Genomic DNA, 25,241 nt, shown 5'->3' with positions numbered 1-25,241 from the left:
TTAGAACTCTTTTACAAGAACCATAATTAGAAAATTGAGTATTGTAGATAGACGTTTACCACTGATATTGATCATTCAAGAAAGACTTTTTTGGGGCGGTAGTAATAATGTAAGATATTAGGGTAATTTCTTACATTACTACCTCCTATTTAGAGGGAGGAAGAACATCACTTACAAACATCAAACTACCATGATTAATCCATCTTCCACACTTACCAGAGCTAGAGATACAATGGTCTTATTACCCAGAAGAAATTATAAATGTGCAATTGGTAGGCGAATATATTTTGAAGGGAATGTGTCACCTTGTGCCTACAGGCCTATCTGTGACCAGCATGGAGCAAGAGCAATTGAGCGTAATGATCTAGAGCAGGGATGGCCAACCTGCAGCTCTCCAGCTGTTGCAAAACTACAACTCCCAGCATGCCCAGTTTGCCTACAGGTATCAGCCTACAGCAGGGCATGGTGGGAGTTGTAGTTTTACAACAGCTGGAGAGCCACAGGTTGGCTAGCCCTGATCTTGAGTTTTGGGGAAAATGTTCAGTATTACTTGCATTTTATTCATTTAAATGTCTTCTGGCCTTAATAGTCCAGCCTTCCCTATATCAATGCCCACACATAGCTGTCAGTCATTGAGTAGTTCCACCCACTGGACTCCTAAGCATTCAAAGAGCAGGGATTAGGATTTAAATGTAAAAACAATCAAGTTATACTAAAGGTTTCTCACGAACTATGTATCAAGCTTTTCAGGCCTTTCTGCTCCATAACATGCTGCAAGCAGGTTAGACAGCATTTTCATATTGACTGGTTCCCTTTAAGGACATTTTAGGGCTGCCCAGATTTCCAATGGTTAATTTTTTTTCATTCTTTATCCAAAGAATTAATTACAACTTGTTTTTCTTTTCCAAAGGTTGGATGATAGATGCTGATAGTCGTCCCAAATTTAAGGAGCTGGCTGCAGAATTTTCTAGGATGGCAAGAGACCCACAGAGATACCTTGTCATACAGGTACCATTTACAATACATATGCCCAAGGGAGAAAACAAAGGCAACTGGACTGATAATATCAACTATTTTTATTTTATTTTATGTTTTCTTATGTCTAGCCCTGAAAAAACAGATAACTGTAGGGCTATTTTTGTGGTTAAAAAGGTTTTTTGGGGGGATTCATATATTGAGGATAGGCCATCAATATCTGATCATTGGGGGTCCGACTGCTGATCAGCTGTTTGAAAAGGCCATGGCACTCTGACGAGCACTGTGGCCTCTTCCTAGGCCAGTGATGTCACATTCATTGGTCACATGGCCTAGTGCAATCACAGCTGCTATGCAATGAATAGTACTGTGCTTCATGTGCTGCAAGGAGGCTGCAGCACTCAGTGGGGCTTTGCGGTCTCTTCAAACAGCTGATCGGTGGGGGTGCTGAGTGTCAGAACCCGAGTGAACACATATCGATGACCTATTCCAAGGAGTCCAGGGAAATTGGTTGAATACTACTGAAAAGAGCATGGAACAGAGCGGTAGAGGATGCCATTCTATACAGTATCCAGGAAAAAGACAAAAAACATTTATGCATATTGGTTAAAAGTGTTTTTTTTTTTTTTTTTTTACAATGGGAAACTATGGGTGACAGATGCTTAGGCATGTTATGAACAAAGCATAGCTGCAATAAAAGTTACTATACGAGTACAAGGGTTGTGCTGTTCCTGTAAAAAGCTGTGTATTTTCTAATTCTGGACAAGCCATTTAATATCTAAGGGGAGTTAATTTTACAAGGGTTAATAAATAAGGATATATTTATATTCCACAGACATTTTGCAGAAATTCTGGCAACTATCCCATTCATCTGATTAGCTCTTAAATCTATGCACCTGCTGCAGAAAAAAACACATTCTTATTTATAAAATGGATTTTAGTCCAGGAATTTCTGCAAGGATCTTGGCTGGGTGTGACTATACTCTTATGTCACTTTTGCCCTAAGGCCCTTTTCACACGAGCAAGTTTTCCGCGTGGGTGTGATGCGTGGCGTGAACGCATAGCACCCGCACTGAATCCTGACTCATTCATTTCAATGGGTCTGTGTACATGAGCGTTTTTTTCACGCATCAGTTCTGCGTTGCGTGACGATCTCAGCGTGTTCTTTATTCTGCGTTTTTCATGCAGCCCTGGCCCCACAGAAGTGAATGGGGCTGTAATTCGGACGCAGTCTGGGTGCAATGCATTTTTCACTGAAGGTTGCTAGGAGATGTTGTTTGTAAACCTTCCGCATCAAAACTGATTGCACCCACGCAGAAAAAAACTGAAACACTCAACGCAAATGCAAACAAAACTGACTAAACTGGCAGGATGACAGGCCGAACTGGATGGACAAATGTCTTTTTTCGGCCTTGTGTACTATGTTGCTAAACTTGCTTGCAAAATGGTGCGAGTTTCACTGAACGCAAACTGAACCCATCCTGAGCCAATCCGTATCGTTCGTGTGAAAGAGGCCTAAAGGAGAGTCTATTATATAGTTTATATAGACCGTTAATGTATTATATACTATATGGTAGGTAGGTATCTAGTTTGTCATTTTCTAATTCATCTCTTCAGTCAAGAAGCATTATGATGTGACCACCACCATCTTGCTGCCCCTCCAGCATTGGAGCGGAAGTGCAGGTAACTGTCTGGGTGGTAGAATTTGGAGATTGTTATACTATATGTCACCCACTAATATTGGCCTACATTAACTACTCAAAAATACTCAGGCTGCCTAATAAACCCCAGACCCAAATAATTATTCCTTTCAAAGAAAAGGGATTCCTAGTAATTCATTACAATGGGATACTCCAGTTTTCTCTGGAGTCTCCCCTTAAAGGGAATCTGTCAGCTCCGAAAGAGCCCCCAAACTAGAGTCAGCACTCTACAGTGTAAGTGGTTCTGATTCCGGTAATGTAATTGTTATCTTTATAATCACTTGCATTCTGACGCTGTGCTCCCACAAACCAGCAGTAAAAGACATTGAGAGGACTCCTGTGCTCAAGCACAAAGTGGAGAGGACTCAAAAAGGAGTCCTCTCAATGCATTTTACTGCTGATTTGTGGTAGCACAGCGCCTGAATGCAAGTATCAAGATATAAATTACTTAACCTGACACTGTACACAGCTTACTCTAGTTAAGGGGCTGTTTTGGAGCTGACAAATTTCCTTTATATGTTTTGTAACTCATGCAGAGCAGTATGTAGTCAGGTCGGCAGGATATACTGTACTTTCTTACATAGCTTTGTACAATAATACAAATATTGTAAAGAATAATGATACTAATGATGATTATGATGATTATAATGATAATACTTTTACTATTATTAATGTTATTATTCGAGATGAGCAAATTTTTGGAAAACATTCGGTTCGATCCAAATATATGTGCTGCGAATTACGTCAAAAAAGCCTTTATAGCAGTGTAGAACACTGTGCCTTGCAGTAACAGGGAGTCTGCTGTGGTAGTGAAATAATACTGTGAGTCCATATGACATGCAGATGACAGGCGTCGCTCTTAGAATCACTGCACACTTCACTTATTAGGGCAGTCACGGGGCCAAAACTGACCAAATAACTCAAGTATTAACCATTAGCCTTACAGGTCGATGCTAGTGCCAAGAAGAAGTGCACTCCTTTTACACCGTCATCAGCTGATTCCACATAGATGTCTACAGAACCTGTTCTATTAAACGCTTATAAAAGTAGAGCCCCCCCCCCCCAACAGAGTGGAGAGGGTGTCAGCAGTAAGTTTGTTTTCACGTCACTGATTAATTTGCCCTTCCTCTGATCCGTCAAAACAATAACCCACAAAAATCGGATCCTGTCTGTGGACCATCCGCCTTCACTCGGTCAGCATTTGCTTAATAATCCATGACAATTGCTAATGCCAAAAACAAACATGAGTGGATCTAAAGTAGAGATGACACGTGAATGGAATATTTACATGTCTTCTGTGTTTTGTACCCACTCCTGCTTTTGGCTTCCAAATCACAAGCCAGTTCTGATGGGACCATACAGGCCTTACAGCTGCTACACAGACAGGATCTGTTGTGCGTCCCATTTTTCCTTCCTTCTGACAGATCAGAAGAAAGGTCAAATAAATGATGATGTCAGTCAGGCCAAAAGGCTAAATAGTGGCCAGTCATGAAGTAGGGAGGGTGGGAACAGCATGAGAAGTCCACACAGTGGACATATGACATAGTGGTGAGGTGGAAGCAGCATGAGGAGACCACAGAGTGGCCCAATGACATGGAGGTGGCGGCAGCATCTGGAGGGCACAGACTGGCACGACGACGAAAGATTGTGGAGGTGGCAGCAGCATGAGGAGGCCACAGAGTAGCACGACAACAAGATATTGTGGAGGTGGCAGCACCATGAGGAGGCCACAGATTGGCAAAGTTTGGAGGTGTCATCAGCATGAGGAGGCCAGAGTAGCACGACAACGAGAAATTGGAGAGGTGGCAGCATCAGGAGGTGTAAAATGTATATATATATTTTGTGCTGAAATAGGCCACTAAACTCTTTCACCACAAATAAATGCAACAGTGAAATACGTATATATTTTTCCTTTTTGTACTGAAATAGGCCACTAAACTCTTTCAACACAAATAACTGCAGAAGTGAAATGCACATATATTTTTCTTTTTCCACAGATATAAGCCACTAAAGGCTTTTTAACATAGCACTTGCACCCCAATAACAAGAACAAATTGTTGGAATGCCAGAGCTGTATAATGGCTATTTGGATCCCCAAATAATGTTTCCCTGCCCTTGTAAATTGCTTTTTTTTTTTCACAATGAGGTTTTTGTGAGAGAGTTCAGAGAAGAGCTACTAAACTGGTACATGGATTGCAGGATAAAACTTACCAGGAAAGATTAAAGGACCTTAATATGTATAGCTTGGAAGAAAGACGAGACAGAGGGGATATGATAGAAACTTGTAAATACATAAAGGGAATCAACAAGGTAAAAGAGGAAAGAATATTTAAAAGAAGAAAAACTGCTACAAGAGGACATAGTTTTAAATTAGAGGGGCAAAGGTTTAAAAGTAATATCAGGAAGTATTACTTTACTGAGAGAGTAGTGGATGCATGGAATAGCCTTCCTGCAGAAGTGGTAGCTGCAAATACAGTGGAGGAGTTTAAGCATGCATGGGATAGGCATAAGGCCATCCTTCATATAAGATAAAGCCAGGGGCTATCCATAGTATTTAGTATATTGGGCAGACTAGATGGGCCAAATGGTTCTTATCTGCCGACACATTCTATGTTTCTATGTTTCTAGCACTGTCCCTAGCGACTTCAGATGTCTTTCCCTGCACTAAGATGCTATGAAATGATTCCTCCCTATCATTTCCCTGGAATTTGAATAATTTTTCCCTGCACTTATAAATCGCTTTTTTATTCACAATGAGGTTTTCAGTATAACTCTCGATAGCGCCTGCAACGTCTGTCCCTGCACTCAGAAGGCTGGAAAATGTCTGAATCCAAGATGGCTGTGGGTATTTATAAGGCTGTGACATCACAGGGCTGGCTGCTGATTAGCTGCATGCATGGCATTATGGGTCAGCCCGCCTTCCCAGAGTTCCTTGCCCTATGTCCTCACACATTTAGCCACCATTGCAGCCACCATTTTAGGGTAAATTGTGATTCGTTACCACGAAGCGCAAGAAAATTCGCATTAGTTGTGAATTGAATTTTTCCTGAAATTTGGATCGAATTCCACTTCATCAGCTTCAATTCTCTCATATCTAGTTATTATCATTATTAGTATTATTATTCTGTTTCGGATTTTACATCATCCACAAAAGCTGCAAACTCAGGGCCTTGGATGTGACTGGATCTGCAGCCTTGGGAATGTGCAAACTAGTTCTCATACCAGACATTTCATTTTTATCCTCATGTTGCTATAATCCAGGTTCATTGTGCTTATGCTAACACATTTGTATATGTTCTCCTATTGTAGTCACCATGCTGTTACTATGAACTAGAATATCTCTATTGTCCTCAGTGATGCTGAGCTACTGCCATGTGCTGCAGGCAAGATAATATAATACCAGGATATCATACAGGATTGCAGTGTCATTCTCTATAAAGACTTAATTGCCATAGCATCACCAGCCTTCTGCAGGTGGCCTTCTGCTTAAAGGGACACAGAGAGAAAGAATTTAAGTAGACCCTGCCAATTTAATTGACTTCCTTAAAGTAACATAATTATAGGACGTATATGTGTCAGGATTATGGAAATCTTCTTCCACTTCGTCTCACTTTAAGTGATTAGAAAAAGAAAGTGAAAAGGGTGATTTCTTATAAGGTTTTATATAAAGGGTATATTGCTAATAACATCTTCTATTCCTGTATCCCTGTATGGTTGAGTTAGATTTTCTGATTGAAGCTGGCAAAAGTATCCCAAATCCATATGCCTGGAGCTTTGCTATTCCGTAGATTAAAGGGTCTACACTCGCTAGAAGGGTACTTAGTTGTAGTACCAAACTCAGCCCATCAATCTCACACTGAAGGCCTATCCTAACTATAGACCATCAATGTCTTGTTTTGTTTTTTTCTCAAAGGCACCCTTTAACCCCTTCTCATACACTGCTGCAAAATGTATGCTGTGTATGAACACTCAAAGCTCAGCATTATAATTGACACCCCTTGCCCTTCTTAAAATTAGAGAAAACGCTGAACTAGAGGTAACCCCTGTGTTCAGCAGATTATCAGCACTGATGGTTTTAAGGGACAGCCATGGGCCTAGCAAATACACAGTGGGGTAACATTATTATGACCACCAGCTAATATCCAGAGCGCAGCACGGACAGCAGCCAGACGGGATGGGAGTGACTCAGTAAGTTCCTGGTAGGTTGTAACAGGTATCTGGAGCCATGCTGACTGCGGTGCATCCCACAGGTGTTGGAGGTTGCGTAGGGGAGGATCCACAGGGCGAACATGATGATCCAGGTGGTCTCACGGAGGCTTAATTGGGTTCAAGTCTGAGGAATTAGGGGGCCAGGGTAGCATTTTGAAGTCTTAGTCATGCTCTTCTAACAAATGTTGGACATTTCTAGACATGTGTTGCATTGTCTTGCTTGAAGATTTTATCTTCCCCATAAGACAATTAGCATGTATGAGTGTATGTGATCTGGAAGGATGGATTCATACCCAAACAAGTTGAGAGTGCCTTCTACATGCATAAGTAGGCCCAGAGAATGCCACAAAAACATACCCCAGACCATAAATCTGGCAACTAAAATTTTATTTCGATAAGTGCAAAATAATGCACCTGGGGCGTAAAAACCCAAGAGCAGAATATAAAATCAGTGATACAGTCCTAACCTCAGTATCTGAGGAAAGGGATTTAGGGGTCATTATTTCAGAAGACTTAAAGGTAGGCAGACAATGTCACAGAGCAGCAGGAAATGCTAGCAGAATGCTTGGGTGTATAGGGAGAGGAATTACCAGTAGAAAGAGGGAGGTGCTCATGCTGCTCTACAGAGCACTAGTGAGACCTCATCTGGAGTATTGTGCTCAGTACTGGAGACCATATCTCCAGAAGGATATTGATACTTTGGAGAGAGTTCAGAGAAGAGCTACTAAACTGGTACATGGATTGCAGGATAAAACTTACCAGGAAAGATTAAAGGACCTTAACATGTATAGCTTGGAAGAAAGACGAGACAGAGGGCATATGATAGAAACTTTTAAATACATAAAGGGAATCAACAAGGTAAAAGAGGAGAGAATATTTAAAAGAAGAAAAACTGCTACAAGAGGACATAGTTTTAAATTAGAGGGGCAAAGGTTTAAAAGTAATATCAGGAAGTATTACTTTACTGAGAGAGTAGTGGATGCATGGAATAGCCTTCCTGCAGAAGTGGTAGCTGCAAATACAGTGAAGGGGTTTAAGCATGCATGGGATAGGCATAAGGCCATCCTTCATATAAGATAGGGCCAGGGACTATTCATAGTATTTAGTATATTGGGCAGACTAGATGGGCCAAATGGTTCTTATCTGCCGACACATTCTATGTTTCTATGTTTCTATAATGCTGCCACCACCAGCTTGCGTTCTTCCAGCAGTAGTTGCAGGGTGTTAGTTCTCTGATGTTTATCAACTGACATGCCAATGTCCATCCATTCAATGATAAAGAACACGTGATTCAGCGGAGAAGGCAACCTTTTGCTGATTAGCTGAGGTCCAATTCAAATACTACTGAGAAAATTGAACCCTTTTCTGCCAAATCAACTTCACTGGCAGAGGTGCAGTGACCATCTACAGGTATTTGCTTCAGAGAACCACACAGAGTAGGTTTAGTTGAACTGTTGTTTTAAGCACATTTCTGGTGACCCCCTGGTTCATTTTGATGATGGACTGCTCCACTGTAGTTTGTCGGTCTGCCCTTGTGCACCTTCATAGCATTCACCTCTTACATCAATGGCACATGGTGCTCTTTAGTTTGCACATCACTTGTTCACAATTATACCATTTATCCACTAACAATACACTTTCACCCCAGCAGCATGCGAACAGTTCACAAACTGCGCAGTTCCAGAAATACTGTCACCTGAAAGACAATAATCATCCCTTTTTGCAACTCTGATAAATTGCCCCTTTTACCCATCACAGCAATGAGAGCAATGTGTGCAGAAAGCCTATCGCACACAAAGCCAGGTGCGACTTACTTCATTAGCTACTCGCTGCCAACATCAAAAGTAGGAACTGGTCATAATAATGTGACTTGACTGTGTATAAAATTAAAAGTCTTCTAGTGGGACAAAAAAAATCTAAGTGTAAAAAAGAGAAGAAAATCCAAACACATAAAGAAAGAATAACAAAGATTAACATTCTTAAAAAAAAGTTCTAATTACAATATTTTAATATAAAGTAAAGACAACAAAATTGCAAAAGAAATAGTACATTTCTGAAATGTATAAATGCTCTCTAATATGTATCAAAAATGTAAACACTGAAAAGCTAAATAAATAAATAAATAAATAAACAGCAATGTGAATGAAAATAAATAACAGTTGTTTATCAATTGTTGTTGATTTATCCATAATCTGTTATACTACACATAAAGTCATATGGTCACGTTTCCTGATACAGTTTTTGGAAGCCTAAACCGGAGTGAATTCAAAGAGGAGGTCATATCTGTCCTTTACACTTACTCTCCTTTTATGATCCATTCCTTAATTTGGATTCCAAGAAACCTGACGATGTGGCTGTACCATTAAGCTTAGTGCCAAACGAAATAGCTGCTATTACAGCTCCCCCACATGGTGGTCACCAAGCTTTTCTTGACTTTTGAATGGTGCCTCTTCATGTTACAAGGCAGGGGATGTGCAATATTACATTATTACATTATAATGCCCCCTCCATGGGGGGGTCCCATGTGGGTCCCCAACAGCCACAGGGCAGCCAGCAAGATGAGCAAGCTGTTCTTCTTCTGCCATCCCTTGTTGTATCGAAATGAGCGTCTGCTGTAAGATAAATCTTAGGGGGATGACATTGTTGATATAGCAGTTCTCCCTACTGACAAATCTGGTTGCCTCTTCGAAGGGCCTGAGTGTCACGAGTAGGGGGTGGGGAAAGTGCAAACTGACTCCACCCACACCTCTGTCCCTGCCTACTTGCAATTACCCGTCCTAGGTAACGGAGCGCAACTGGACGGCGAACCCTAACCTGAGAAAGTGCGGGAAAGACAAACAAAACAGACAAACACAGAGAGGTCAAACTAACAAGGTCAAAACCAGGAGGTCAAGGCGGTACCAGGGAACAAGCAGAAGCAGCGTCAATGTACATACCGGGAGTAAATACCAGGAGAAGCAAGTAAGACACAGGGAGCAAGCGAGGACAAGTCAAAGGTCAAGCAGAAGTCTTATACCAGGAGATGCGACCGGACAAAAGGAGCAAGTGAGGGACGAAGTCAAAAAGCGAGCCGAAATACAAATACCAAGCAGCAATGTCAAAGAGGAATATACACAGGTATAGGACCTTAATCACAGGCAACCTGTGGCCAGCAGGCTGCCTGTTAAATAGGGGAGAGAAGGAGTCATGTGACGTGGCCTGCATACTGATGAGCGCCGAGTGCCCAGTTCCGCGCTCAGACTCCTCACAGTAACCATGGGAGCGGAGAACGCCGGCCAAGCTAAGGAGGCGTGCGCGGCTAGGTCCTCTCCGCCCCCCGTTGCTCTGGAGATGAGGACGCAGCGCACGTCCTCGCTCCGAACTTATCACAGGGCTCCGGTGGCACAGAAAGGAATGAGCGCGAAGCCGGCGCCCTGTGACACTGAGTAATCGACACGCATCTCTGATGAGCTGACACTGCCTGTCCTCAAAACAACACATTCTTCTAGCTGAATTGGTCTGGTACATGACAAAATCATTTACTGCTTTACGCTGCTCGTACAGACGATTTAACATATGCAAGGTGAAGTTCCGGCGAGTTGGAACATTGCGGATCAATGGGACACCGTTCTGTCACTGCAAATCCTAGAGGAAGTTCCTTGCCGCATAAGAATGACTGAAATGCAAGGACAGTCACCTGGACCTGGCCAGAACCCTCTGCAAGCTACAGTACTTTTTAATAAAGCATTGCACCACTAAATTTATTGTGTGCCATGAAGGCAGGATGTGTTACTTACCCCAAAATGCAGCATGGCCACAATGTCATTGCCATTGTCGCTGATCACTTTGTCCAGTAGAAGAGGGACACCCTTATTGTTCTACCTTGAGGCCACTTCTATTTTTCAACAGGATCTAGTGATGCTATTTCATGTGCAGCAATAGAGCCTTGGTGTCTGTTGGTCTTTGAATGCCCATGGTTTAATTTAATCCTGTAGATCTTGCACACGCCAATGCTTTTGTCTTGCAACACTTTTGAGAAAAACTGCTTGCAAAAGTAAAAACAAAACTACAAGGTATCACCGCATCCATACAAACTTTTAGGACTCTTTCACACAAACAATACGGATTGGCTCTTGATGCGTTCAGGGTGCGTTCAGTGAAACTCGCACCATTTTACAAGCAAGTTCAGTCAGTTTTGTCTGCGATTGCGTTCAGTTGTTAAGTTTTTTATACATTCTTCAAGCATGTGAAAAAAAAAACTGAAGGTCTACAAACATCTCCTAGCAACAATCAGTGAAAAACGTATTGCATCCGGACTGCATCTGGATTACATACGGATGCAATGCATTTTTCACTAAAGCCCTATTAACTATGGGGCCAGGGGTGCATGAAAAATTTAGACTATAGAACATGCTGAGATTCTCACGCAACACAGAACTGATGTGTGAAAAAAAAATGCTGATCTACACAGACCCATTGAAATTAATGGGTCACTGAATAACAATTTTACTGTAGGCCAGTGGAGTACAGGTCCCAAAAATTAGACAGAAAAGAACAGAAAAGAACAGGTGATTATGTGGCTGGAGGTATATTAGACAGTCAGTGGATAACAATTTTACTGTAGGCCAGTACAGGCCTCAAAAATTAGGTATTCACCTGACAGAAAAGAACAAGTTATTATGTGGCTGGAGGTACATAAGGCAGTCACTGAATAAAAAATTTACTGTAGGCCAGTACAGACCCAAAAATTTGGCTTTTACCTGACAGAAAAGAACAAGTGATTATGTAGCTGGAGGTATATTAGACGGTCAGTGGATAACAATTTTACTGTAGGCCAGTACAGGCCAGAAGAACAAGTGATTATGTGGCTAGCGGTACATTAGGCGGTCACTGAACAACAATTTTTCTGCAGGCCAGTGGAGTATAGGCCCCAAAAATTAGGCATTCACCTGACAGAAAAAAACAAGTGATTATGTGGCTGGAGGTACATAAGGCAGTCACTGAATAACAATTTTACTGTAGGCCAGTGGAGTACAGGCCCCAAAAATTAGGCATTCACCTGACAGAAAAGAACAAGTGATTATGTAGCTGGAGGTATATTAGACGGTCAGTGGATAACAATTTTACTGTAGGCTAGTACAGGCCAGAAGAACAAGTGATTATGTGGCTAGCGGTACATTAGGCGGTCACTGAACAACAATTTTTCTGCAGGCCAGTGGAGTATAGGCCCCAAAAATTAGGCATTCACCTGACAGAAAAAAAACAAGTGATTATGTGGCTGGAGGTACATAAGGCAGTCACTGAATAACAATTTTACTGTAGGCCAGTGGAGTACAGGCCCCAAAAATTAGGCATTCACCTGACAGAAAAGTGATTATGTGGCTGGAGGTATATCAGACGGTCAGTGGATAACAATCTCGCTGGACGATACTACCATGGAAACCTGGAGCAGCTATTATGGGCAAGGACAGTACATGTCTTTCATTGCCCACTGGGTCAATATCTTTCATAGCAGTGGGGAGGCAGCACTGGAGCAACTAGGGCAGGTTATATTGACACATCCATGTTTGTGTTTGGTTCTCACACCAGGCGCTTATATGCCTCTTCCATGTCCGCCTCAATGGACATCCTCCTAGCCCCAACACAAGCAGGGCAGAGTATCCTTCACACTCCCCCTCCCTCCTAACATATGTGTAAAGTGAAGTGTTGTCATGTTGTGTTTGAGCTAATCAGCCTGGATTAGAGTAGCTACACAGCCGATCAGTTTCAAAGGTGTCTCAAACATCCAGCCCGTCTCCCCACCGATTTCAACTGGACAAAGTGATCAATGACAATGACATTTTCTTTCCTGGTTGGAGGTATATTAGACAGTTAGTGGATAACAATTTTACTGTAGGCCAGTACAGGCCACAAAAATTAGGCATTCACCTGACAGAAAAGAACAAGTGATTATGTGGCTAGCGGTACATTAGGCGGTCACCGAATAACAATTTTACTGTAGCCCAGTGGAGTACAGGCCCCAAAAATTAGGCATTCACCTGACAGAAAAGAACAAGTGATTATGTGGCTGGATGTACATTAGGTGGTCACTGAAAAACAATTTTACTGTAGGCCAGTGGAGTATAGGCCCCAAAAAATTGGCATTCACCTGACAGAAAAGAACAAGTGATTATGTGGCTGAAGGTATATTAGACGGTCAGTGGATAACAATTTTATTGTAGGCCAGTACAGGCCCCAAAAATTAGGCATTCACCTGACAGAAAAGATCAAGTGATGTTGTGGCTGGAGGTACATTACGAGGTCACTGGATAAAATTTTTACTGTAGACCACTGGAGTAGAGACCCCAAAAATTAGGCATTTACCTGACAGAAAAGGCCTTTTGTGTCGCTGTATATACATAAGACAAGGACCATTCTTTGTTCTAGGTCGTGGCGGATATGTATGGGCTGGCATGAGGAAATTCAATTACAGGTGGTCGTCACAGGTGTTGAATTCATCCTAGATTCATGCCTTATTCATTTTTAGAAATGTGAAGTAGTCCATACTGTCGTGAGCTAGGCAAGTGCGCTTATCGTTCACGATCTCCCCTGCTGCGCTGAATGTCCTTTTGGTCAGGACACTCTACGAGGGGAAAGCCAAGAGTTCCATGGCAAATTGTGCCAGCTCTGGCCACAGGTCAAGCCTGAACACCCAGTAGTTCAGGGGTTTCTCGCTTCTCAGAGCGTCCACATCGGCCGTTAACCCAATGTATTCGGACACCTGTCGGTCTAGGCATTCCCTGAGGCTGGATTCGAAGGGTGGCTGTCGATGGGTTGGATGCAAGAATGATCTCATATCTGAAGTGACCAACACATCTTCAAACCGCCCTCTTCTTGCAGGTGCGGTAGGATTGGTACTTGCACCTGTTTCACTGTGGGTGGAAATTCCTCTGCCAGCGCCCGCAACAGCAGAATGCAGCATTTCTCGCAGCAAGGCCTGGAAATGCTACATTCTGACAGCCCTTTGTGATGCTGGTAGCATGTCCGCCATTTTGTGTTTGTACCGGGGGGTCTAAGTACGTTGCCACCCTGTACTGGTCCTTTCCCTTTATGCTTTTTATACGGGGGTCCCTCTTCAAACACTGGAGCATGAAGGCCCCCATTTGCACTAAATTGGAAGCAGTGGAGTGCCCTGGCTCCTGCTCATCGCCCAGGAAAATGTCGTCCTTCGTCTCCTCCCCCCAGCCACGGACAACACCAGGGATCCCAGAATAAGTTTAAAGTCCCCCTCAAAGCATGCTCTTTTTGCTCCTCCTCCTTCCTCCAGCCACCATCCTCCTCTGACTCCTCTTCACACTCCTGCTGACTTATCTCAGATGGAGTAGCCCCCCTGGGAATTCATTCAGCATTGCGACTTCCTCATCTTCCAGCTCCTGCTCCTCGACGGCTTAATCAATGACACGACGCAATGCATGCTTAATAAAGAAGGCATAAGGTACGATGTCACTGATGGTGCCCTAATAAATAATCCAGTTGGTCGGCTACGGGAAGGAGCAACCTCCACTTGAAAAATAAAAATAGGACGCGTTTCGGCGATACCTGGTACCTGTTGATGAAGGCATATCGCTGAAATCCTGGTTGTTGGAACATTTGACTTTGGATGGAATAAAACAGATATATTGAAAAAGAAGATACGACTGCCAGGATTTATTTATATTTTTCAACTGATGGTGCCCTGGCTGCGACTGACAAGTTTGGTGATCTCATCAAATGGCAGCAGAAGTCTGCATGCGTTGCGCATGAGCAGCCACTGGCGCGGTGAATAGAAACCAAGCTCCCCAGAACCTGTCCTGCTGCAGAGTTCGAACAGGTAGACGTTAACGGCACATTGCTGCTGGAGCAGCCTATCAAGCATATACAAGGTGGAGTTCCAGTGCGTCGGGCTGTCACAAATCAGACGTCTGACGGGCAGGTGGTGTCGCCGCTGAATGTCAGCAAGGCGAGCCAGGGCCATGTAAGATCTTCTAAAATGGCCAGAGATTGCCGCAAGATGTCCTGGATCCCGGGGTATTTGGCAATAAATCGCTGCACGACTAAGTTAAGGATGTGTGCCATGCACGGCACGTGTATAATTTTGCCCTGTTTCAGTGCACTCAGCAGATTGGCACCGTTGTCGCACACCACTTTACCAACTGTCAAATTAAGCCGGGTTAGCCACTGATCGGCCTGTGACCGCAGAGCTGAATGCAGTGCAGGACCGGTGTGGCTCTTGGCTTCCAGGCACAACAGCCACAGCACAGCATGGCAATGTCTCACCTAGCACATCGAATAGGTTCTGGGGAGCTTGGGGGCTGCAGCGGAAGAGGCGGTAGCAGTGGAAAAGGAGGAGTCAGCCGAGGAGGAGACGGAGGATGGAGTAGGAGGAGGAAAAGAAGAGGCAGGCCTGCATGTAATCCGTTGAGGAAACACCAAATCCACACGGGTGCCACGGGTTACATGCATGACAGCCGTCAGAAGGTTCACCCAGTGGGCAGTAAAATTTATGTACCTTTCCTGCATGTGTTTGCTAGACCACATGTCTGTGGTCAGATGTATCTTGGCAGCGACACTGTGTGCCGGAGATATATTCACTTGCCACTTAACGTGGCTATATAGCTCTGGGATGCCCTTCTGGGACAAATATTTCATTCCAGGGACTTTCCATTGCGGTGTGCCAATGGCCACAAATTTTCTTAAGACCTCAGAGTCCACCAGTTTATATGGCAGTAGTTTGCAAGCTAGCAGTTCCTGACAAGCCAGCGGTCAGCCGTTGGGCAAGAGGATTATCCGGCGTCATCAACTTTTTACACTCGAACATTTGGGCCACGGAAGCCTGCCTTCTGCCAGATGTACACGACGACGGCACGGTGGAAGGTGGAGTGGAGGACAAATGAGAGGATAGAGGAGAAGATGCAGGACGTGGAGTGCCAGGAGTGTGGCTTTGTGGGTTCTGGCGGCATTGCTCCCACTGGGCTCAGTGATGGGAGGCCAGGTGCCTTCTTAAGGCGGTCGTCCCTAGGTGAGTGTTGGGCTTACTGCGACTTATGCGTTGACAGCACAGGCTGCAAATGGCAACACTAAAAAAAAGCCCACACTGTGGAGCCATGTGCTGGCGTCCTGGGAGCGCAAGATGTGACCGTGCATGGTGGATGGCTCGCTCCAGATACATTTGCAGTCTGCTTTTTGCCTCCTGTGCATGTGCAATGCGAGTTCTGCCTGCTTCTTCTCCTTCTCCTTCCTATCTGCTGCTCCGTCTTTCCCTCTGAACTCCCCTCCTCTTCCTCTCTTGTGGGCACCCAAGTGACATCCATCGACACATCATCATCGTCACCTTCACCACCACTGACATTAGAGATCTCGGAGTAGGCAGCAACAGTGGAGACCACCCTCCGTGGGCTGATCTGGGTTACGTCGTCAGACCGCTGGGTGGCGGCCGTTGGTACCTCCTTTTCCTCATCCAATGCCAAGAATGGCTGCGCATCAGTAAGGTCTGGGAATGGATGGGAAAATAATTCCTCTGAATTGAGTGGAGGAGCTAAAGTGGTGGTGGTGTCTTTGGTGGTGTCTTTTGGGGTGCACACAGCAGAGAGTGAGGAGGGTGCAGATACAGAGGATGAGGAGGGTGCAGAAGCAGAAGGATGAGTGAGCCACTCAACCAACTCTGGTGCGTCCTTTGACGTAATTGCACACACCTTCTCCAACTTCCTACTTAGGATCCAGCCTCGTGCACCTGCCCGACCCCTACCACCCCTGCCTGCCTCTTCCTTTGCCTGTCATTTTCAAAAATGACCATGTGCCAAAGTCCCTAGAGAATAGGAGTATTTGTGTCACGACCATGGTCATGGTCGTGACTCCCCCGCATGCAGTTGCCTGCTGTTTGGTCTGTTGTCAACCACATGGTGAGGATTGTTGGTATGTTACCTCACATGTGGTTGCCGCTGGCAACATGATTGTGTTCGCAGTATAGCAGCCTGAGCTGTTGCTAGGCAGCTTGCTGTGAAGGGCATGCGGTAGCACCTGGCAACCTCTCTTTATTTGTGTGCACTTTCCCTGTTTGTTGTGCACGAGGTTGTTGTATGTGTGTACTGTGAGACTTTCCTGCACTTGCGGTTGTCCGTGGCAACGTGTGGATTTGTGTACATGTGGTGGCAGTGTCTCGGCCTTCTGGCTGTTCCCTGGGACATGGTTGCCACGCATGTCGTTGCCGGCGGTAACAGCTCCATTGTGTTTATTGTGTGTGTATTCCCCTTTAAGTGGTTTCACTTCCCTGGTTGGTGTTGGAAGGGTTAATTCCCTCTCCAGTGTGTGTCTGTGTGGGTGTGGCCACTTAGGGCTATAAAGCCTCTGTGGAGACCTGAAGCTGAGGGGTACTCCAGCCTGGTAGTAAGCTGGAGGCATCCTCCTGGTCTCTAATACCATCTGCCAGTGAGGGCCATCCTTGTGGTCATAAACCTATGTATTGATGTTATTTTATGTTTATGTGGTGTCTGTTATTATTGCAGCTATGGATCTGGCTTCCTGTGTGTTTATGTCTGTGTGCTGTGTCCTTTTATGTTTGGGTGTGGACATCAGCTTGTTAGCACGGGATCCAGTCAGTGTTTCTGTGGCAGGTAGGTGTGGAAGTGCTTTTCAATCTCCTGCCATATCCATAGGCTGTTTATGTTTCTCGTTTCAAGTAGCTTGGCCAGTTTAGACTCCTGTTCGTCCATATCCAGGAGGAACAGGTTGTCTTATCCAGCTTAGGGATCCGTCCAGGGCTAGTAGGGAAGCGAGGTTCCTGAGTATGAGCCCTCCTACCATCAAGGTCGGCTCATACAGCTAGGAGTCATGGTCAGATTAGGGATGCGATAGGAGGTGACCTGCTCCCTAAATCTGTTGTCCTGGTCAAGCAGCTTCCACTTGTTAACATCACACGGATTAGAGTTACCCACACTCTAATCCGTGACAATTTGTGGAAGTAGGTATATTGCATGCCTCAATCAGTATTTAGTGGAAGCTAACAAAAATAATCTGGGCACGCTCTAGGTATTTGGATCACAATGAATTTATTGATACATAAATTAATTAAAATAAAAATTTATTAAAATATCCTCTTCCCATACTATAGCATATAAACACTTAAACAACAATCATACACATCATCTAAATATTCGCAAATAAATAATACCTAAAAAGCACGACCCTGTGCAAAATATATGAATGGCCCAACAAATAATGTCAATGTAGTAGATGGATACAAAATGATGCAACTGATACTGTCGCAACATCCTGGAATACTATCAATGCAAACTCTTGATGAACTAGTGTCCTGTATGTCGAACTGAACTGATTATATATGTGCGCACATGGAGGTATTTAAAGGTAGCGGCGTCCCGCTAAATTATTACCAGCGGCGTCCCACTGGAGAAATTTTCTTATAATCCTTGCTAAAGTCTGCCGAAAATATTGGAGCGGTCTTACCGCATCGGTGAGTATACCGCAACTGCTCCGCTGGATGGTCCTATGTTGTTCAGACCAATATCGCGAGCGTGACTCGTCCCCTTTCTCCCGCGTTGGTAGTTTGTTTGGCACTCGCAGTTAGACTTGTATTGTTGGTCTTACGCTGTATAGCTCAAACTTCCTTTTGCGATGTGGACGTTCTATGTGTAAACGGCAGGCTGTTCACATACATCAGGTAGTCGTAGTGTTGGGATCCTGGCTAAACGCGTTTAAGGGTATATGGTCACCCCTTCCTCAGTAGCTAACAGACCCCTAAGACAGTCCTCTTTTTTATAGCACATGGACTACTCCAAAACCCAAAATGGATTTAGAGTAGATAATTGGTCCTTCCACTTATGTCTGGGCTTCCTAATCTTAAATGCGTATAAATCTTGCTTAAAATGCTCATATTTAAAAACATATTCATCCCATAGTAAATAGATTCTTTTTGTTATATATACCTACTATCAAGAGGATAGGGTGAGTCCTCTTTTTCTGAGTGCACCTTTGGTTGGTAGCTGTTATATCAAACCCCTTAATCAGTATTTTGTGGAAGCAGGTATATCGCAGGCCTCAATCAATATTTGGTGGCAGCAGGTATATTAATCCTCTTAATCAGTATTTTGTGGAAGCAGGTGTATCACAGGCGTCATTCAATATTTAGTGGAAGCAGGTATATCGCAGCAGAACCGCACACAACTGCTGCACAATACAAATGCACTATAATATAATTTCTATGTTAGAAAGTATATTATAAGTATATCCCACCCCTCAGTATATCACATCTATCGATAGCACACCTATTCCATTCCTTAAAAGGACTTTTGTGGCACTATTAGCTAGCGTTTGGTGTCCCTAACAGTCTGTCCCTGCTCCACAAAGCAACCTCTCCCTACACTGGCAAAACACAGAATTTTAAATGGTTGCCAGATCAGGTTATGTTATAGGGTGGGGGTGTGTCGATGTGCGATGCATGAGTCATGGGTCAAAGTTCGGTGCAATGCAAAAGAATATGGTGCATGCGAACATCGCCATATGTTCGCAAGCGTGCAAAGTTTGCTGCGAAAACGACCGCCGGGCGAACTGCAAGGCCAACTCTATCCCCCAAATTGATTTATTAGAAACCACAATTTATGAATCAAAAAGTTAGACCCCATACAGCTCTGTTGACAGGGAAATACGACAATGAAGAAACTAAAAAAAATTAGGCCCCATATTGGCTGGTCAGTACCGAAATAAGGTTTGCTACATCTGTAGTATGAGCTTTAGCAGTTTTAATTCTACTTTACTACTTAAATGATTCAAAAGAGAAAATAACAAAGACTTCACACAAGAGGAGTTAAAGACTTTTATTTTCAGATGTTGTATTTCAGAGCACTATTTAGTTTGTAACTTTTGTTTTATGCAACTCATTCCATTTAGGCTTCATGCACACGACCGTTGTGTGCATCCGTGGCCGTTGTGCCGTTTTCCGTTTTTTTTCGCGGACCCATTGACTTTCAATGGGTCCGTGGAAAAATCGGAAAATGCACCGTTTTGCAGCCTAGACAGTGACCTGTGTATCCTGTCCGTCAAAAAAATATGACCTGTCCTATTTTTTTGACGGACAACGGTTGACGGACCCATTCAAGTCAATGGGTCCGTGAAAGAACACGGATGCACACAAGATTGGCATCCGTGTCCGTCATCCGTGGCCGTAGGTTACTTTCATACCGACGGATCCAAAGATCCGTCTGCATAAAAGCTTTTTCAGATCTAAGTTTTCACTTCGTGAAAACTCAGATCCGACAGTATATTCTAACACAGAAGCGTTTCCATGGTGATGGGGACTCTTCTAGTTAGAATACACTACAAACTGTGTACAAGACTGCCCCCTGCTGCAGCACCCGATCTCTTACAGGGGGCCGTGATCAGCACAATTAACCCCTTCCGGTGCGGCACCTGAAAGGGTTAATTGTACTATCATATCCCCCTGTAAGAGATCAGGGCTGCCAGGCAGCAGGGGGCATACCCCCCCCCTCCCCAGTTTGAATATCATTGGTGGCCAGTGCGGCCCCCCCCCCTCTATTGTAATAATAGGTTGGTGGCCACTGCGGCCCCCCCCTCCCTCTATTGTAATAATTCGTTGGTGGCACAGTGTGCGCCCCCCCCTCCCTCCCTCTATTGTAATAATTCGTTGGTGGCACAGTGTGCGCCCCCCATCGGCCCCCCCTCCCTCTATAGCATTAACAACATTGGTGGCCAGTGTGCGGCCTCCCATCTCCCCCCCCATCATTGGTGGCAGCGGAGTTCCGATCGGAGTCCCAGTTTAATCGCTGGGGCTCCGATCGGTAACCATGGCAACCAGGACGCTACTACAGTCCTGGTTGCCATGGTTACTTAGCAATAGTACAATAGTAGAAGATTCATACTTACCTGCTGCTGGCTGCTGCTGCGATGTTCGTGTCCGGCCGGGAGCTCCACCTACTGGTAAGTGACAGGTCTGTGCGGCGCATTGCTAAATGAACTGTCACTTACCAGTAGGAGGAGCTCCCGGCCGGACACAGACATTGCAGCTCCCAGGTAAGTATGAATCTTTTACTATTGTACTATTGCTAGTAACCCGCTGCCACCAATGATCGGGGGGGGGGAGATGGGAGGCCGCACACTGGCCACCAATGTTGTTAATGCTATAGAGGGAGGGGGGGCCGATGGGGGGCGCACACTGTGCCACCAACGATTTATTACAATAGAGGGAGGGAGGGAGGGGGGGGGCGCACACTGTGCCACCAACAAATTATTACAATAGAGGGAGGGGGGGGCCGCACTGGCCACCAACCTATTATTACAATAGAGGGGGGGGGCCGCACTGGCCACCAATGATATTCAAACTGGGGAGGGGGGGGGGTCTGCCATGATACTATAGTACAATTAACCCTTTCAGGTGCCGCACCTGAAGGGGTTAATTGTGCTGATCACGGCCCCCTGTAAGAGATCGGGTGCTGCTAGGCAGCAGGGGGCAGTCATGTACACAGTTTGTAGTATATTCTAACTAGAAGCGTCCCCATCACCATGGTAACGCCTCTGTGTTAGAATATACTGTCGGAAATGAGGTTTCACGATCTAACTCATATCCGACAGTATATTCTAACATAGAGGCGTTCCCATGGTGATGGGGACGCTTTAAGTTAAAATATACCATCGGATTGGAGAAAACTCTGATCCGATGGTATAAAAGGGACTCCAGACTTTACATTGAAAGTCAATGGGGACGGATCCATTTGAAATGGCACCATATTGTGTCAACGTCAAACGGATCCGTCCCCATTGACTTGCATTGTAATTCAGGACGGATCCGTTTGGCTCCGCACGGCCAGGCGGACACCAAAACCGTGGATCCTCCAAAAATCAAGGAAGACCCACGGACGAAAAAACGGTCACGGATCACGGGAAAACGGAACCCCGTTTTGCGGACCGCAAAAAAATACGGTCGTGTGCATGAGGCCTTACGGTGCAGGACTTTTTTTAAGATGTAGGGTTGGGAAGGAATTAGTGGAATGGATTACTGCACGCAGGAGAAAACCTACCATTGTAGACATTAAGAAAACATGACTTTACTTACTCTTCACTCTTTAGTTTGTAACTAGACATGAGCGAATTTTTCAAAAGTTTGATTAGGCTGATTCTCCCCCCCCCCCCGTCATTGTACCCCGTTCATACATGATCGCAGCATCTGAGTGTAAAAACAGTGTAAAATGAAAAAAAACTTTTTTTAATCAAAGTTACCGCGTCTATTTGCTCGCGATGGGCTGGCCGCCGCCATCGTGCTTGAAGATCAAGAGCAAAATCTCACGTGGCGCGAAATTACATCATCACGCACGTGTTTTTGCCCGAGAGCTTTAATTAAGATGGTGGCTGGCAGCCCATCCCAAGCAAATGGAGGAGGTAAGAATCAGTTTTTTAGACTACAGGGTGGGCCATTTATATGGATACACCTTAATAAAATGGGAATGGTTGGTGATATTAACTTCCTGTTTGTGGCACATTAGTATATGTGAGGGGGGAAACTTTTCAAGATGGGTGGTGACCATGGCAGCCATTTTGAAGTCGGACATTTTGAATCCAACTTTTGTTTTTTCAATAGGAAGAGGGTCATTTGACACATCAAACTTATTGGGAATTTCACAAGAAAAACAATGGTGTGCTTGGTTTTAACGTAACTTTATTCTTTCATGAGTTATTTACAAGTTTCTGACCACTTACAAAATGTGTTCAATGTGCTGCCCATTGTGTTGGATTGTCAATGCAACCCTTTTCTCCCACTCTTCACACACTGATAGCAACACCATAGGAGAAATGCTAGTACAGGCTTCCAGTATCCGTAGTTTCAGGTGCTGCACATCTCGTATCATCTGAAGGCAATCGTCTATGCTGTGAAGATACGAGATGTGCAGCACTTGAAACTACGGATACTGGAAGCCTGTGCTAGCATTTCTCCAGCGGTGTTGCTATCAGTGTGTGAAGAGTGGGAGAAGAGGGTTGCATTGACAATCCAACACATTGGGCAGCACATTGAACACATTTTATAAGTGGTCAGAAACTTGTAAATAACTCATGAAAGAATAAAGTTACGTTAAAACCAAGCACACCATTGTTTTTCTTGTGAAATTCCCAATAAGTTTGATGTGTCACATGACCCTCTTCTTACTGAAAAAAACAAAAGTTGGGATCAAAATGGCCGACTTCAAAATGGCCGCCATGGTCACCACCCATCTTGAAAAGTTTCCCCCCTCACATATACTAATGTGCCACAAACAGGAAGTTAATATCACCAACCATTCCCATTTTATTAAGGTGTATCCATATAAATGGCCCACCCTGTATTTCAGGTTAAATCGATTCACTTACACGAAGCACAAGGAAATTCGGTTTTGAGGCGAATCGAATTTATCCTGAAATTCGGATCAAATTCCACTTTGTGGGATTCGATTTGCATTTGGAACCTTAGTTTAATGCAACCCATTACATTTAAGATGAAGCTCTTTTTTTAAGATGTACGGTCGGTAAGTAATTAGTGGAATGGATTAATGCAGGCGGTAGAAAACCTACTATTGTAGACATTAAGAAAACATGACTTTACTTATTTCAAGAAATCATTGAAAACTCTTCCCTGCCGTAGGCTATATCTAGATGTAAATATAATTAAAACAAAAAATTTTTAGAAAAAAGATTCTCTTTCAACCTCCAAGATCCCATGAAGTCTGAGAAGGCCTGCTAATGAGCTTCTAAAATCCTGTCCTCTGAGCTGTGCAAAGTTTGAAGGTGAATTTGCTCAGCTGCTTCCCTATACCATGTCAAGCTGTAACAGTCCAAAAAACTCACACAAGGAATCACCAGACCCTGTCAAACGCTATCCAGAAATTGATTCTGTTAGAAGGGTAGACAGGGAGAAAAGCAGAGATAAAGCAAAGAGGAGCAGTAATATGGATAGTCTCATTTGATGCATAGCTTTTCTGATTCGGTCACTATGTCCCTGGAATAAATCAAATGATGCAGTGTTGGAGGGACTGTCTTGAGATGTGTCCCTGTAGCTGCTCTCTGTCTTTGTGTTCTGGTGCATTCTGATGGAGTTGAACGGAATGCCTTCTTTAATAAGGATATAATGGAAAATGAGATGAATAGAGACAGATAGATACGTAGATAGATAGATAGATAGATATCTCAATTAATATTAAGTATTAACACATCTTTTTCTTGCCTAGGGGGATGATCGCATGAAGCTTCCCAGCCCCAATCACAGCAAGTTCTTCCAAAATCTCCTTGATGATGAAGATTTAGAAGATATGATAGATGCTGAAGAGTATCTTGTCCCTCAAGCCTTTAATATCCCACCTCCAATCTACACCTCTAGGACACGAATCGACTCCAACAGAGTAAGTGATTGCACTGTAGGCATTGTACATAATGTTACTACTGTAGTTCTTTTTGATATTTTTGAGGAATTTATCTATGCCCACCAGTCAAGTTCTCTTCAAGATAATACATGAAAGCATTATGAAATTGTGTTGTCCATATTACTTTCAATAGTTTTCAGCTAAGCCTTTAATAGTTGTCTTCTGTGTACAGATTTGCACTGTGTGTTTTCTCTAGGTAATTTAGTTATGGCATCTAACTGCTTTGCAACTTTAAAGGTGCATTCAGTTTTTTATGTATTTGTTAATAGAATTTGAAATTATCCATATTTTAAATATACATTCATTTAAAATTTAGCTTACATACATTTCTTATATCAGGTTGTTGACCCCTATCTGCACAGTAGAATAGTATAGCCCATGAATCAGTCAGACTGTGTAATGCATCCATGGCCTAAATAAAACATGCAATCAGTCATGCGACACTCTTCAAGTCATACAATCCCTTACATTCAGGGTCAGCACACAGGACACTTCCATAGGATAGCTACATAGGACTAATAGCGGAAAGTAGAGATGAGCGAAGTTTTGAAAAATCTGATTCAGCCGATTCACTGAACTTCATCAAGAAATTTGATTTGTTACTAATTAATTTGTCACAAATCACTATAAATCAGGTATACCCATACGTCACGGTGGCTGATGGAATGTATGGTGCGAGCTACGTGATGGTGCCAGCTGTATGATACAGCAGACACCCGGCCGCAATGACAGGGAATAGCGATCCCACAGAACCCCGTCATTTAACCCTTCAGATGCCGCAATCAACACCGATCGCAGCATCTGTGGGGTGTGACACAAGAAGAAAATAACATTGTGGGCATCACCACATGCAAAAACACCCATACTATTAAAATATAAAAAGTTAGCCCATACAGTGAATGGCATAATAGAAAAAAATTGGCTGTTTCTTCATTACTAGTGATGAGCG

General features: G+C 43.8%; 1 protein-coding gene across 2 annotated transcripts in view; it reads left to right on the top strand.

Moving 5' to 3' along the window:
- Positions 1–25,241, top strand: part of ERBB4 (erb-b2 receptor tyrosine kinase 4) — a 1,172,496-nt gene that overhangs the window by 1,109,818 nt on the left and 37,437 nt on the right. For both annotated transcript variants that reach the window (XM_040439645.1, XM_040439646.1), the window contains exons 24-25: positions 911–1,008; positions 24,101–24,271. In XM_040439645.1, the coding sequence (XP_040295579.1) occupies positions 911–1,008; positions 24,101–24,271 (269 nt within the window). The remainder of the gene's footprint in view (positions 1–910; positions 1,009–24,100; positions 24,272–25,241) is intronic.

Source organism: Bufo bufo, chromosome 7 (assembly GCF_905171765.1).
Source record: "Bufo bufo chromosome 7, aBufBuf1.1, whole genome shotgun sequence".
Taxonomy (NCBI): Eukaryota; Metazoa; Chordata; class Amphibia; order Anura; family Bufonidae; genus Bufo; species Bufo bufo.
This window is presented reverse-complemented; position numbering and strand designations above follow the sequence as displayed.